This window comes from Rhineura floridana, chromosome 3, assembly GCF_030035675.1.
Source record: "Rhineura floridana isolate rRhiFlo1 chromosome 3, rRhiFlo1.hap2, whole genome shotgun sequence".
Classification (NCBI taxonomy): domain Eukaryota; kingdom Metazoa; phylum Chordata; class Lepidosauria; order Squamata; family Rhineuridae; genus Rhineura; species Rhineura floridana.
Genome location: NC_084482.1, coordinates 189,189,849 through 189,205,067, shown reverse-complemented (window position 1 = coordinate 189,205,067; position 15,219 = coordinate 189,189,849). Strand labels below are relative to the sequence as shown.

At 41.1% G+C, this 15,219-nt stretch overlaps 1 protein-coding gene across 9 annotated transcripts in view; it reads right to left on the bottom strand.

Moving 5' to 3' along the window:
* Positions 1 to 15,219, bottom strand: part of IHO1 (interactor of HORMAD1 1) — a 78,266-nt gene that overhangs the window by 42,358 nt on the left and 20,689 nt on the right. For 4 of the 9 annotated variants that reach the window (XM_061618876.1, XM_061618877.1, XM_061618871.1 and 1 more), the window contains exons 2-3: positions 9,117 to 9,184; positions 1,605 to 1,758 (exon numbers count right to left, since the gene is read on the bottom strand). In XM_061618876.1, the coding sequence (XP_061474860.1) occupies positions 1,605 to 1,758; positions 9,117 to 9,142 (180 nt within the window). In that variant the 5' untranslated portion in view covers positions 9,143 to 9,184. Of the gene's footprint in view, positions 1 to 1,604; positions 1,759 to 9,116; positions 9,185 to 9,597; positions 9,692 to 11,587; positions 11,758 to 11,840; positions 11,967 to 12,033; positions 12,094 to 12,402; positions 12,557 to 15,219 lie in introns of those variants that run through there. The other 5 variants (XM_061618873.1, XM_061618875.1, XM_061618869.1 and 2 more) reach the window with 5 other exon arrangements.

Here is a 15,219-nt window from a genome sequence, read left to right as displayed (position 1 = left end):
ACCTCTATGCCACCTAATTGTGGGGGAAGCAGTCAGGGCAGCAGGGAAGGAGGACAAGGGGGGAATACTAGTAGCCTACAATATTTTTTTACTTGTCTGCTTTTCACTCATTAGAGGCAGGTGTTGTGTTTTGGGTTTTTTGCCACCTAGTGGCTTCTGCAGGCTTAGCAACATTGCTGGTCTAATTCATGTTTAAAGAACATAAGAACCTAGGTACCAACATTCTTCATGTGAGAGAATGGTATACAGTAGTAAAATATACAGTCAACTTCACTTATACCATTCCAGAAAGTTTACTACAATCAGCTACTTATTAAAAAAATAAACAAAACACGCCAGTCTAACAGAATGTGTGCATTTAGTACAATAAAAACCTGGGATCCTTATTTATTTATGATTACTTTTATATCCCACCTTTCCTCCAAGGAGCTCAAGGTGGCATCCAAACATGGTTCTCCCCCTCCTGACTTTATCCTCACAACAACCCTGTGAGGTAGGTTAGGCTGAGTGGCAGTGAATTGCCAAGGTCACCCAGTCTCTCTGGACTGAACCCTGGTCTCCCAGGTCCCAGTCCAATACTAAAGCCACTACACCTCCTGGTCAGCTATTTGGCAGTGAAGGAGGACAATCCAACCATCCTCCCCTTTCCCAAACAAGTTGATCAGTGGGATTCCAGCACTGCTTAGCATCTCACACACATCTCACACACCTCTCTCTCTCACACATCTCACACGTCCGTCTCTCTCTCTCTCTCTCTCTCTCTCTCTCTCTCTGGGCTCCTTTTGGAAGGAAGGGCAAGATATAAATGTAATTAATAATAATAACAATAATAAAATCACAGAAGTCTGCTTCCTTATGGAGATAGCCTCTAGCTATATCAGGGAGCCATCTATATTGTTTGTATTACATTCAGATCATATGAATTTGCATCCATGGTACCAACATGAGGAAGATGAGCTGTACCTCCTTTCCTGCTACACAACACAAACCAGCCTTCCCCAATCAGGTCCTCTCCAGGGTGGTTTTGACTACAACTCCCATCAGCCCCAGCTGACATGACCATTCCAGCTGGGGTTGACAGGTCGTAGTCCAAAGCATCTTGGAGGTCACCAGTTCGGGGAAGGCTGCGATAGACTGTTTTATTTTATGAAAAACTGTTTTTCCTGAATTATACTTTATAGAAACCCTTTGTATAATGCCATATGGTGTACATGCTGTACAAATATATAAGACATAGGCTTGGACCCAAACTGAGCTTATAGTCTTCTATAGGATCTATGTACTATATATTTTGGAAAGTTGTTTTTCCACTACACATTTGGACACCTCTTGTAACCAAATTTGCTTGTGTTACAATGGCTAAAGCAACTTGGGTTCAAATCTCAGCATGGCCATGAAGCTCACTGCGTTGCCTTGGGTAAGTCATTGTTTCTCACTGTATCCCACCTCATAGAGTTGTTGTGAGGTTAAAATGCCACACTGAGTTCCTGCGGAAAATAATGTAATAATATGCTGTATCTAATGTTTAATTTTTTCTACTTCCCAAAAGGCAGCATAATGCCAGCATAGAAACATTACACATCAGACAAACACATCAGACTCACATCCTGAGAATTTTGCTGTGAGCTTTTGTCGTGTCTAAATTCAAGAGGGGCCGAAGCTGGCTGTGAATTCTCTGGGCAGAACTGGGAACCAAAAAGGAACTGAGAGTCACTCATACTGTTGTAATCACTGGTCCAGCTGGATGATTTATTAGGCCTGAATTAGGAAAACATAAAGATGATTAACCCTAAGCAAGTGTAACAAATAAAAAGTATTAAAAATAATGACAATATATTAAATATTTATCACACAACTCGCAGCCAAAGGACCTTTGGTTCTTTAACTGCCGAAATCCCATAATAGAACATTATTAAATGTTTGACAATCCTGATGAATATTCATTTTGAGGCAGCGGATCTTCCACTATTCATCATAAACAAATAAGCCACAAAACATGGAATTCAAATAACAATTATTTAAAACCACATCGTTTTTCTCAGGGCATTCAGACTGAAATAAAAAAAATATGTTACCAGTCATATGCCTGATCATTTCTCTCTTCCAATGAATTTACACGTTTGAGGTTCTTGGTCGAAATTACATGAGGAAAATGAACAGATGTGGAAAACATGTAAAGAATGCAGCTAGTAGCTACAAATTTGCTGTTACTGATATTTTGTTGTTTCTTATGGCCAGAGTTCCTTCTATTTCACAGTTCTTTATAAGGAGGACAGGTAGTCAATCCAGCATCCTGAAAACTTTTTTTTTTAATTGAACTCTTACAGTTGTGAAGACTAGAGTCTATAGGTAACACCTAGTGAAATGTTAGAAAACTGGGGGATGGAGTGGGATATCTGAGCAAATGTTTTAGTGGTCAGAAGGTGGGATGACACCACCCTGCAGCTTCATGCTTTTCCCCTTTACTAGCAGAGGCAGAATAAGTTATAAAGAGATGTGCAAATTTGATTTGCATACTACAGCAGAATCTGAGTTACTTTGCTGCAGAATTTTATTAAATTTATTAAATTTATATCCCACCCTTCCTCCTAGAATTTTCAGCTTAAAACAACACAGGAACCTTCATATAGCCTTTCATCCTTTAATGTTTTTCAGGCTCTAAGAACATCCATTATAAGCTATTTGGGACTTCTCACAAATAATTTTTAAAACCATGGTCTAACAGTCCCAGTCTAGAGTCAGCAGTAGCAGTATTATTCTTTCTCACAGGAGCAAGACTGAATAGACTGCCTCCTTCGAATCCTCGTATCAGCTAGCAGAGCCTGCACTCATACAAAACTGGTTTCTCTATGCCCTTTTCAAATTCATCAGACTTCTTTGAAGGCGCTTGGTGTTCAAAAGCATAACATCCTGCATTTAGCAAAGCAATTCATTTAATATTCCATGTTCAGAAGCTTGTTTAGTTCTGTGTCCTTTACCCTCTAGCTTAGGGGGCATTTTGAGTTTCGATTTCTACCATGTGCTGGAGTGTTCCCTTTTCAGAGTCTTTCAGATCATGTGTTTCTGTTGCAGTGCAAACACTGACATGCTTATTTTTTCTCAGAAGCCCTGTTCCAACAAAATGTTATTTTTTTCTTTTTATCTTTGCTATTTATAGGATGCCAGCCATGTTGGAACAGGAGTACTGACACATCAGAAAAATGACTGGAAAGCATATTGTAGAATACTGAAAGCAATAAATATGCAAATATTGTTTTAAATATAATAACATTAGACGATGAACTCAGCTGTGTACCAGATGCAGACAAAGCTCTATGCTGTGCACAAATTACATCTAAAAAGGGACTGAATACCACACACAATTGTGCACTTTTCCTCCATCCCATATGGAAATTGATATTTGATAAAGCTTCAGTGGATTCACATCAAAATTCTTCCCAAATCATTCAGTCAGCATGGTTTTGACATATAGCATAGGTCAGCCATTCTCAAAGCAGCACACCAGAATTACATATTCTGCTCTGACAACGAGGCTACCACCTGTTTGTGAGATTCTGGAGACAGATGATTTCTGTTAGTGACAGAATGATGGACTAAATGGACACTTTATTTTAAAGTAGCCTAGCCTTTTACTTGCCGCCCAGATTTCTTTTTCATTAGATTAGCCTGGGTGCTAGTCAAGGGTGCAGGGCAATTTTAAATTTTTATACATTATTTATTTATTTATTTATTATTTATATCCCACCCTTCCTCTCAGCAGAAGCACAGGGCGGCAAACAAAAGCACTAAAAACATCTTAAAACAGACTTTAAAATACATTAAAACAAAACATTTTTAAAAACATTTTTTTTAAAAAGATGCTTTGAAAGCTTTTTTTTTAAAAAGGTTAAATATATATATATATATATATATATTTAAAAGAAGGTTTAAAAACATATTAAAAAGTAATTCCAACACAGATGCAGACTGGGAAAAGCTCTTAACCTAAAAGGCTTGTTGAAAGAGGAAGGTCTACAGTAAGTGCCGAAAAGATAACAGAGATAACGCCTGTCTAATATTTAAGCAGAGGGAATTCCACAGGGTAGGCCACCACACTAAAGGTCTGTTTCCTATGTTGTGCAGAATGGACCTCCTGATAAGATGGTATCTGCAGGAGACCCTAACCTGCAGAGCACCGTGATTGACTGGGTATATAAGGGGTAAGACGGTCTTTTAGGTATCCTGGTCCCAAGCTGTATAGGGCTTTGTACACCAAAACCAGAACCTTGAACTAGGCCAGGGAAGCAAATGGGCATCCAGTACAATTCTTTCAGCAGAGGGGTGACATGTTGGTGATATCCTGCCCCAGTGAAGAGTCTCACAGCCACATTTTGAACCAGCTGCAGTTTCCGGACCAATCTCAAGGGCAGCCCCACATAGAGAGTGTTACAGTAATCCATCCTGGAGGCTACCAGTGCGTGGACAACAGTGGTCAGGCTATCCCAGTCCAGAAACGGCTGCATCTGTCTTACCAGCCAAAGCTGGTAAAAGGCACTCCTAGGCACTGAGGTCATCTGAGCCTCTAGTGACAAAGGTGGATCCAGGAGAACCCCAAGACTACAGACCTGCTCTTTCAGAGGGAGTATGACTTATTCCAAAGCAGGCAACTGACCAATTGTCCAAACTCTGGAACCACTAACCCACAGTGCCTCCATCTTGCTAGAATTCATACTTAGTTTATCGGCCCTCATCCAGCCCATCACCAAGCCCAGGCAGCATTCCAGGGCTTGCACAGCCTCTCCCGATTCAGATGTTACAGAGAAATAGAGCTGGGTATCATCAGCATACTGCTGACACCTCACCCCAAATCTCTTGATGACCACTCCCAAGGGCTTCATATAGATGCTAAACAGCATGGGGAACAAGATGGTACCCTGCGACACCCCATAGCACAACTGCCAGGGGGCCGAAAGACAATCACCCAATGCTATTCTCTGAAAATGACCTTGGAGATAGGATTGGAACCACTGTATAACAGTGCCTGCAATACCCATCTCACCAAGTTGGCCCAGAAGGATCCCATGGTCAATGGTATCAAAAGCCACTGAGAGATCAAGTAAGAGTAACAGGGTTGCACTTCCCCTGTTCTTCTCCTGATAAAGGTCATCCATCAGGGTGACTAAAGCCAATTCAGTCCCATAACCAGGCCTGAACCCAGACTGGAATGGGTCAAGATAATCTGTTTCATCCAAGAGTACAGTAGAGCCCCGCTTTTCAGTGCTCCTCTTTTTGGCATTCTGCTAATATGGTGGTGCCAGCAGAGCAATCAGCTGTAGCGCAGGGAGCTCGCATGCTACAGCTGATCGCTGTCAGCTGGCGCGCAGCAGCTGGAATACAGTAGGGCCCCACTTTCTGGCGGTTTTTGCTTTTCGGCAGGGGCCTAGAACGTAACCTGCCATATGAGTGGGGCCCTATTGTACTTGCAATTGCTGCGCCACAACCCGCTCAATCACCTTCCCTAAGAAGGGGATATTTGCGACCAGTCGGTAATTGTCACAAACTAATGGGTCCAGGGTGAGCTTTTTCAGGAGCGGTCAGATCACTGCCTCTTTCAGGGCAGCTGGAACCACTCCCTCCCGCAATGATCCATTGACCACACCCTGGATCCACTCACTCAAACTCCCTCAGCCAGCTTTAGTAAGCCAAGAAGGTGAAGGGTCGAGAGGACACGTTGGTGGCTGCATCATTGCAAACACCTTGTCTACATCATCAGGCTACATCAAGTAAAACTGTTCCCTAGAAGTTGCAGCAGACATTGCACTGGACATCTCATTGGGGACTACAGTAAATGCGGATGGGGCATCAAGATTGGTGTGGTCTTATTGCATACCGATCTGGTGTTAAACAACAACATACACAGGCCAGTGGGCACAGCAGATGAGCAATGAGAAACCCATCCATGAGAGGAGTGGCAGCAAGGAACAAGGCGCAGACAGCCTTGCCCTCATCTTCTATGGTAATTCACCACCACCCCATGGCTATACTTGCCTCTAGACATCCTCTGTCATAGAGACACTTCCCCAGTCCTGGAATGGAGTTTCCACAATAACTGTACTAGGGCAGCTAAAGATAAAAAAAATAGGCAGTACCCTCTCCAGTCTGCATCACAGGACTGGCACTGACCCGAAGATTAACTCTCTACCCTAAGGTGGGTTCCTCCCCAACACATATTACCCCACACCAATCCTGCACTTCACTCTCTGATTGATTGTCATGACAATAGTGAAAAGGTGAACAAGTGTGCCTGCCTAATTCAAGGAACTATTTATTTAAGCCAGTGGTGGAGAACCTGTAGTTCTCCAGATGTTGATGGACTCCAACTCCTATCCGTCACAGCTAGCATAGCAAATAGTCATGGATAGTGGGAGTTTAGTCCAGCAACATCTGGAGGGCCACAGATTCCTGACTCCTGATTTAAACAATCCAAATGAGTCAAGCAACCTGCTACATCCTATCCGGAAAGCTTCCATCACCACACAAACACACCAAAAACATGTAAGGTGACATGAGATGGATAAAGCAGCATCTGGGTCTTTAATCTGTTCATTGAGCATCCATGGATGGGGTCGGAAAGTGTGCTTCACATTCCTAGTGGAAGAACCTAGATGAATCTGCTCCCTCTGAATTGAGCTTTCCTACGTAACCATGTCATTGGGGAAAAATATTAGTAGCACAATTGGTTTAGATATGAATCTAGTAAGCCTTGTTAAAAAAAAACCCTGAAAACTCCTAAATGTCAACACAATCAAGCAACATGTGTTTATTTAATGAGTAAATCATGCTAGAGAAAGTTAATTGTACTCTTCTCCATGTTAGCTTTGTTGACACCTTCTGCCTTACAAAATTCTGATAACTTGCTTGCCTGAGGTGAATAACTTTTCCTTTTCCTTGGCAAGTAAATTAATTTATTTACTTGTTTTAATCCTCCCCCTCATCCACCATCACAGCAAAGCATAATGACAGAGGATTTAGTGTGCACCCTGATAAATTTTCATGATAATTTTAGAAGGTTAATTTAGAATATATATATACGCGGTGTGCCAAATTCATCACTTAGCTGTGCTGGAGTTACATGGGGGATTAATTTGACTGTTTGTGAAATGGGTCTAAAGATTGCTACTTTGCTCCTCTCTCTTTTTAAAAATTCCCCTGCCGCTGTTTTCTCTCCATGTCTACAACATGAAAAACATTTGTTATTTTGTTACAGCCTGGATGCAGAAGCTATCCTTCTGTTACTTCTAAAATGAAAAACTTATACCCAAGCTCATAAAGGCAGTAGAATATGCTACACAGTTGTATAATGAGTAAATTATATTCTCAGCATCATGATTCATTTCAGCACTGTCTTCATCATTACTTGAGAGGCCTCTTCACATAATAAGCTCTGTACTGTAAACAGCACAAAGGAAATTACAGAGACAAAATGCTTGAAAAACCTATAATAATTTAATCTGGCAGTAAAACAATATATTCTTTACATTCTAATATTCCCCCTCAAGTAAAATTAAAATTTATTACTAAATATGTGTTGTTGCAGCCTGATAGAAGATCAGGCATTTTCAGGAAAAACAACAAATTATACATCACCTCCAATTTAATGGATGTATTTGCACATCACCATAAATACTACTCATATCAACCATATTAATGCAGACCGTTCCACTAGCAACTCCTTTAAAAAGGATAACAAAGCCATGGATTTCAGGATGCATTATCATGCATTTCATCCTCTGTAAATTCTATGCTAATAAACTGTTTTTAAAGCCAACACAGAGGCAGCAGTTCCTTCTTACTCTTACAACAAGGACAGTGGGCTGTCCTGATCATTAAAAGCTAATCCACACATTATGAAATGGCTCTGATATGCACAAATAAGTGCTCTATGCAGTGTAATGTTAAAGTATTGTACTCATATATACAGCAGGAGCTTTCCTGAGCAGGTATTTGTTTATCCCCAACATGCCACAGATATGCAATATGCCTTCACATCTTCTTTTAACATTATCCAGGGCAAATGCCTAAATAGAACCTCCAAATACAGAAGTAATATACCTGTAAATACCATATGTGAGATACAGGGTAAGACCATCATTTTCATGACATGCTTATGAGTTTTCTAAGTCATCTGGTTAGTTTCTGTTAGAAACAGGATGTTGGACTAGAACAGATAGACCTTCATTTGATCCAGCATCTTGGTAGAGTACATGCTTTGCATGCAAAAGCTGCTAGGTCCAATCCCTAACATCTCAAACATCAGGGGATTGTTGGAAGGCAGATGTATGGTATCTTGACTTCCTTAAAGGAAGTGTTGGATTAAAAAACAAAACAAAAACAAATTAGTAACAGTGATGATATCCATCTTTCCTTCAAACCCAATACTCCTCTTAAGTCACTGCCTCTCAGAATCAAATAATTCTGTAATATTACTGTGTGTGTGTATCTATATTTATATCTATGCACGCACGTATATGACTGCTGAAATAAGGGAGAAGGGCTATAGGCCAGTGGTAAATCATACTTTGCATTCAAAAAATCCCATGTTTGGTTTTTGGTATCTCCAGATAGAACCAAGAAAGACTCCAATCTAAAATCCTGGACAACCACCACCAGTTAGTATGGACAGTACTGAGTTAGATGTACCAACAGGCTGACTTAGCATAAGGCAACTTTCTATATTGTTATGATTCTACGCCATTATATTCCTCTGACTACTGAAGCAAGCAGATATTTGCTTATGTCTGAGCCAATTCATAATGCATGTATTGTCTCAAATACTCCATTCAGACATCTGTGTTTTGGATGTTGGGAATGTGCTGTGGGTTTGCACATTCTATCCTCCCCCATTCATTTCCCTCCTCCTCTTGCATATTGCAATTCTCTTTTCCACTTCTTGGTTCACTGTAACTATAGTTTGCTGTGAGGTGGTCCAAATTGGGCAAATCATGGTTACAACTAACTATAGTTTGCATCGAAACCAGAATATGAAACCATGGTTGGAATTGTGTGATACTGATGATGCCGACGACAATATTAATGCAAAAATGCTACTGCAATAATGGCAATAATAAGCCGCTTACCCCAATTTTATGGGAGTGCTGAACATCTCTTTGACATTCCAGAGATTCAAATCATTTCTCAGGCTTGCCTGTTAAAACAAAAATTGAAACAGGTAACTGTTGTAGTGTGGTACACTTTTCTTCACATACATTGTCTCGAGGGCTGTGTATACACTCCCATTTACTCTGCATCCAGTGTGCTCTGACTTGCTGCTGGTTTGGGAAACACTGTAAGCACAATATTAGCCATAATCTCTATCAATCCTGTATCTATCCTGTCATTTCTTATGGAATTCTGCATTTTGAAGCTTTTCCCCAAACCAGCTTCAATTAAAATCGAGAAAAATAACATAGATGCATTTTAAGCCAGAAATGTGCACACAGCCTGTATTCAACAAGACACCATTTTTAACAGGTGTTTCTCTCCTGACTGTCATAAAAACCAGACAGTGGGAGCAAGCTACCCTCTGAGGGTAGTAGGTTAGTTTGAAACATTTCAGACCTGCCTCCTGAGTCCTGATAAATTTTCAAACACGTCTGTCTCCAGTACTGATTTAATCTGCAGAGGATGGCGTGCTCCTGTTTCTTTGGCCTGGAGCTATTAAAACAAGATTCATTGTCAAGTTGTGGCCACCCTGCTCCATTCGTGGACAATACCAACCAAATAAATTGTTTTAGTTTTGTTATTATGATTTACATATGTACAGCATCACATGAGAGTCAGAACTACATTTTAACATTGCAAGCATGTTATACAGGAGAGCCTGAGAGATAATGATTTACCTAAAGACACCCCACTCCCAAGAAGCTTACAAGCAGGACTCCCATTCTGCCAAATCGGGGGGGGGGAGGTGACGTTGGCAAACAAAAAGACAGAAATGACACTTTCTAGATCAAAAATTTGTATCTTTACAGCAGATTAATTAAAGAAAGTAGAACATGTCCATCATGAAGTAAAAAGCCTGGCAAAAAAGAGAGAGGGTTATGCTACTGCCACTTAGCATTAAAAAATCAATACAAGGAATGAAACAGAGGGTGTTTCAGATGGGAGTTTACTTTGGAATTAGTACTGCTCAATGCCAGCAACTTTTTTGCAGCAACCACATGGAAATCCCCATCATCAAAATGTTAGCCCATGGGTGTTTTTTTTTTTTAACATTTAATCCAGATTTTCCCTTACCACAGAAAATCCAATATGTAAAAATAACCCATTAAACATCTGCGTTCGTTTCTATTGTGGAAACTCACTGCACTTTTGGGTGTGGCGTCATTTTGGTGGGTGGTCTCTTGCCACATGCATCTTACTGTATGTTCTTCAACTGAGCATAACCTAGCCATTTTCTTTCCAGAGGTCCCCAATACCAAATAAAATACAACTATTTCCACTGATTGCCACATGCTGAAGGCACTATCAGTTAGGAGGAGCTACTCTCTCAAGATTTTCCCACAATAAAAATGGGAGGATTACCATGGAGACTGTAATCACAATACATACATCAGGGTTTTTAAAAAAAATTATATGGAAATCTTGTGCATGGCTTCTTTAATCACTCTCACAGAATCCTTCGGTATCAATTTTTTTAAAAAAAACAAATGCAAAAGGAAAATACCATTTACTCTTGCATATTTCCTGGGATTTTTTAAATATGTGTGTGTGTGCATACAGGTACATAAATGGATGCATACATACCAAGATGGAACTAGGTAATGGAGGAGAGAGAAGTGATTGAGGGGAAAGACAAAAAAACACAACCCAGATAAAATTTTGCCAAGTTCCTCCCTCTGGTGTGGACAGCAAGCAGTGGAATAGCAATGTCTATCATAACTGGGGGGGGAACAGAAATGTGTGGAAGCTAGCGTTCAAACACGCACATACAGAAAATAGGATCAGAATTATGATTCAGACCTCCATCCAGAAGTACTCCTATACCCTCCTATCACTACCATAGAAAACTGAGTGCCAACAGGATTCTGTGTAGTGCATACACATCATACATTTCAAACACATTGCTCACCCCAAAGAATCCTGGGAACTGTAGTTTACCCCTCACAGAACTACAATTCCCAGGATTATTTGGGGGAAGTCATGTGCTTTAAATGTATGATGTGTACACAGCCTGGCAACACAGGGCCTACAAAGAGAAAAAAAGGAAAATAGCAGGATGATTGGGATATTTAGGGTAAAAGATTTCCCCAAGGGAAAAACTAAGGGGCAACACTCCCCTCCCCAAAACAACCTAATAAAGACTGAGTGCGCTTAGTGAACAAAAAATGCTATATGTGATGGGGGTGGCTGGGTGGGTGGACAGAAAACCAGCCAGGAGAGAAAATGGAATGGAGGGCCTGGAAGAGGGCAAAGTTGGCTGGCTGGAACACTAAACAAAACCACTCCACAGCACTGCAGCATTTTGTTGCAGTCCCATTTGTATCGTTTGATGTTTTGTTTTGAGGCCTTAAATAATTCAGGAAGGAAGACCCTGCCTATTGCTTACAGTCACTCCTGCCGAAAGGCGCACTTCATTATTGAAGAGTAATTGCTTCCTTTACATAATCTGGAAACTGAACTGCCACATTTTCCTGATGTAACACAGAGGACTCCGGTGCAAGCGAGCTTCCCTTCTTGGTTTGAGAAGATATGGCAGCCCTGTACCTCCTCCCTTCAGAGACAGAATGAGGTAATATTCTAGGGAGGCTAGCGTGCGATATTTAAACTAAGCCTGACGCCTCCTAGAAGGCAAGGCTGACCTTTTTCTCCCCTCCTTGCCGGGGCATGGTTTTCAGCTGTGCGCGAGCCACTTGACTCTCCTTCTTCAAAGGAGAACTGAGTGCGGTGTGCGCGCGCGGGGTGTGTGTGCGTGTTCTGCCCTCCATTTTCCTCACGCATTAATTTATGCGAGTCCCACCAAAACATTTAATAGCGGCGTTACATAAAACATACATGGTCCACCCCACTAATTCACAGTCTTCATCATTCACCACCACTTTTCACCGAGGCTGTACCTCATGGAAAATAAAGTCTTCAGTCCCTTGAGAGAATGACGTAATCACTTTCCTCACAAGAAATGTCAGCTCCTCATGCTCTCCCCCCCCCCCGGTCCTTTCACTTAGATCTGGAGAGGCACGTTAATCCTCATCCCGTTTTTCCCCACCTCCGAAACTCCATTTAGTGGTGGTGGTTGGATAATCCTATTTTCCTAATTTTACCTGCTTTTGAGAGTCCACCATCCCATCTCACGAAGATTTAACCATCACAGACTTGGATTCCTCATATCTGTATTTTGACATTTCATTTAAAAAACAAACAAACCTGTTTCGTTTAAGAAAATTATTTGTCCAAGCAGCAGCAGCAGCAGCAGCAACAACACCAAACTCCTCCTCACAGAAATTCCACTGAACATCTTAAACCCTCTAAAACGTTCCATTTCTGTTTGAGATTCCAGAACTCTTCCCCCCCACTCCCCTGAAAAAATCTGGAAACTGCATTACTCTGAATACAGGCCACACCTCATTCATTAAGACCACAATGATGGAGTCCCACAAATTTCTCATAAAGAAATGGTAGTCAGTCCCCCACCACAAAAATAACAATTGTTTTTATTTCCATAGATCAATATATATAAATGTAATTATATGTAAGCTAAGTTTTCCTGTTGTCTAGCATTGAGCAACAGTTTAAAAAGCTCATATGTGTAGTAGTACTAGTAGCAGTAACAATAATAGTTTGTAGCCACCTAACTTTTACTCAGAGTAGACCAATAGAAATCAATGGACCTAAGTTAGTCCATTATGTTCAATGGGTCTACTCCATTTACTACTAACATTGGAAACAACCCAATAATAATAACACTGCAATCCAGAATGATCAGAAGAGGGCAACCAGAATGATCAAGGGGATGGAGCGACTCCCTTACGAGGAAAGGTTGCAGCATTTGGGGCTTTTTAGTTTAGAGAAAAGACGGGTCAGAGGAGACATGATAGAAGTGTATAAAATTATGCATGGCATTGAGAAAGTGGATAGAGAAAAGTTCTTCTCCTTCTCTCATAATACTAGAACTCGTGGACATTCAAAGAAGCTGAATGTTGGAAGATTCAGGTCAGACAAAAGGAAGGACTTCTTTACTCAGCGCATAGTTAAACTATGGAATATGCTCCCACAAGATGCAGTAATGGCCACCAGCTTGGATGGCTTTAAAAGAAGATTAGACAAATTCATGGAGGACAGGGCGATCAATGGCTACTAGCCGTGATGGCTGTGCTCTGCCACCCTAGTCAGAGGCAGCATGCTTCTGAAAACCAGTTGCCGGAAGCCTCAGGAGGGGAGAGTGTTCTTGCACTCGGGTCCTGCTTGCGGGCTTCCCCCAGGCACCTGGTTGGCCACTGTGAGAACAGGATGCTGGACTAGATGGGCCACTGGCCTGATCCAGCAGGCTCTTCTTATGTTCTTATGTTCATACATGTCTACTCAGAAGCAAGTACCACTGAATTCAACAGGGCCTACCGGTGGTTGTGGTTTATAGGTTTGCAGCCTGAATGTCAGAAAGAGGTGAAACCTATTAGGATGCTTCAAGACTTATTTAAAACTCATTCCCTGTACTGAGGGAAACCTTGGAACTAGGAGGGCCTAGGAATCTCTTAACAGAATTATCAACACCTCACCAATTTCCAGGATGTTTTTTAGGGGAACCCATGACAGTCAAACTGCTGTAACACCAATATAAACATGTATTGTAGATAGGCAGTCCACATAATTTTAAAGGAAAATGCTCCAGCACCAAAGCCCTCACTTGTGTTGTCATTGTTCTAAAGAAATGGGGGCAGAGTGATATAACCAAGGTGCTCTCTCAAAGGATAGAAACTCCTAATTCAGGAGACAAGAAGTGACTATTCCTCTGACAAAGTTATACTCAAAATGTGTTGGGCACAACAGAAAATTGGGGTGCTTTTGTAAACAAATCATCCTTCACTTCAGCACCTTGTGATGCTCACTGTTTGTTTTTCTGGCATGCTGTGTGGTTTGAGATATGACATTGGTGTTCCCTGAATGGGACTTACATGGATTGGTGATGTGCTATAATTAGCTGCGGAGTTATCTGCAATCCTATTCTCTGCTGTAGCCGTAAGGGTGGGATGGAATGGGATGGGGGCAATAATTTTCGGTTCTTCATTTACTTAAATGTTTTAAATAAGTTTCATTTGTTTATTGTCAGTTTTATACCCACTCTTTTGACCAAAATGATGCTCAAGGCAGCTAACAACAATAATACAAATTTATATGTATATATGTATGAACACCTTATGCCACTTCTTGCAGGCATAATATTATGCCATTTGGGGGTGGGCAGATCTGACTCCGAGCAAGCATTGGATCCTAATCCCTGTATACATGTCATTCCACCCATTTTCTTCTTTGCACTGGCAGTGTCCCACAGGCATATGGGTTGCAGCAGTGTCCCTTTTCACTGCCAATACAAATGGGGATTTTGGAGCAATCCTACTTCACCCAGCAAACATAAACTGGGAATAGGATTGCAGTGTTAGGTTCTGAAAGAGCCATGACATTAATCCTAGCCCCTGCAATTCAGGCCTTCAATTATTTTTTCATTATGTTACACAATGCTCTTTGCAGTAGGTCCTCCTTACAAAGGGCAGGACAAAGCTGTGCATTTAGTTTTGGCAGGCCAGGCAGCCGCTAGTACTTTGAAAATGCAGAAATAGCTTTGAGCAGGTCTTTCACCAGGTGACTCCCCAGTGGAGAAATCTATATTTGCAGTCTTCCCATTTGCTAACCTTTGCTCATCCTCTAAAGAACAAATCAAGGTCGGAAATCTCATTCCAACAGTTCAAAGGATGAAAGAAAGGAAGATTTTTACACAATCACATTAGGTCTGAGACATTTTCTCAAAGCAGGCCATACAAACTGGTTTCCTTTAAAAGATATAAAGGCAGAGGAAACTATATTTTACCATTATGTATGAGAGAGGAACAAAGGTCAGTCTAGATTAATTGCCCCACAGACTCTCACCAGCCTGTATCCACCACTTACTGTAGTTTTATGTAGGACCCTTGTGCTCCATTGATTTGCCTGTAGACACATTGCATTTTTGCCCCTAGTAAAGGGTAAAAT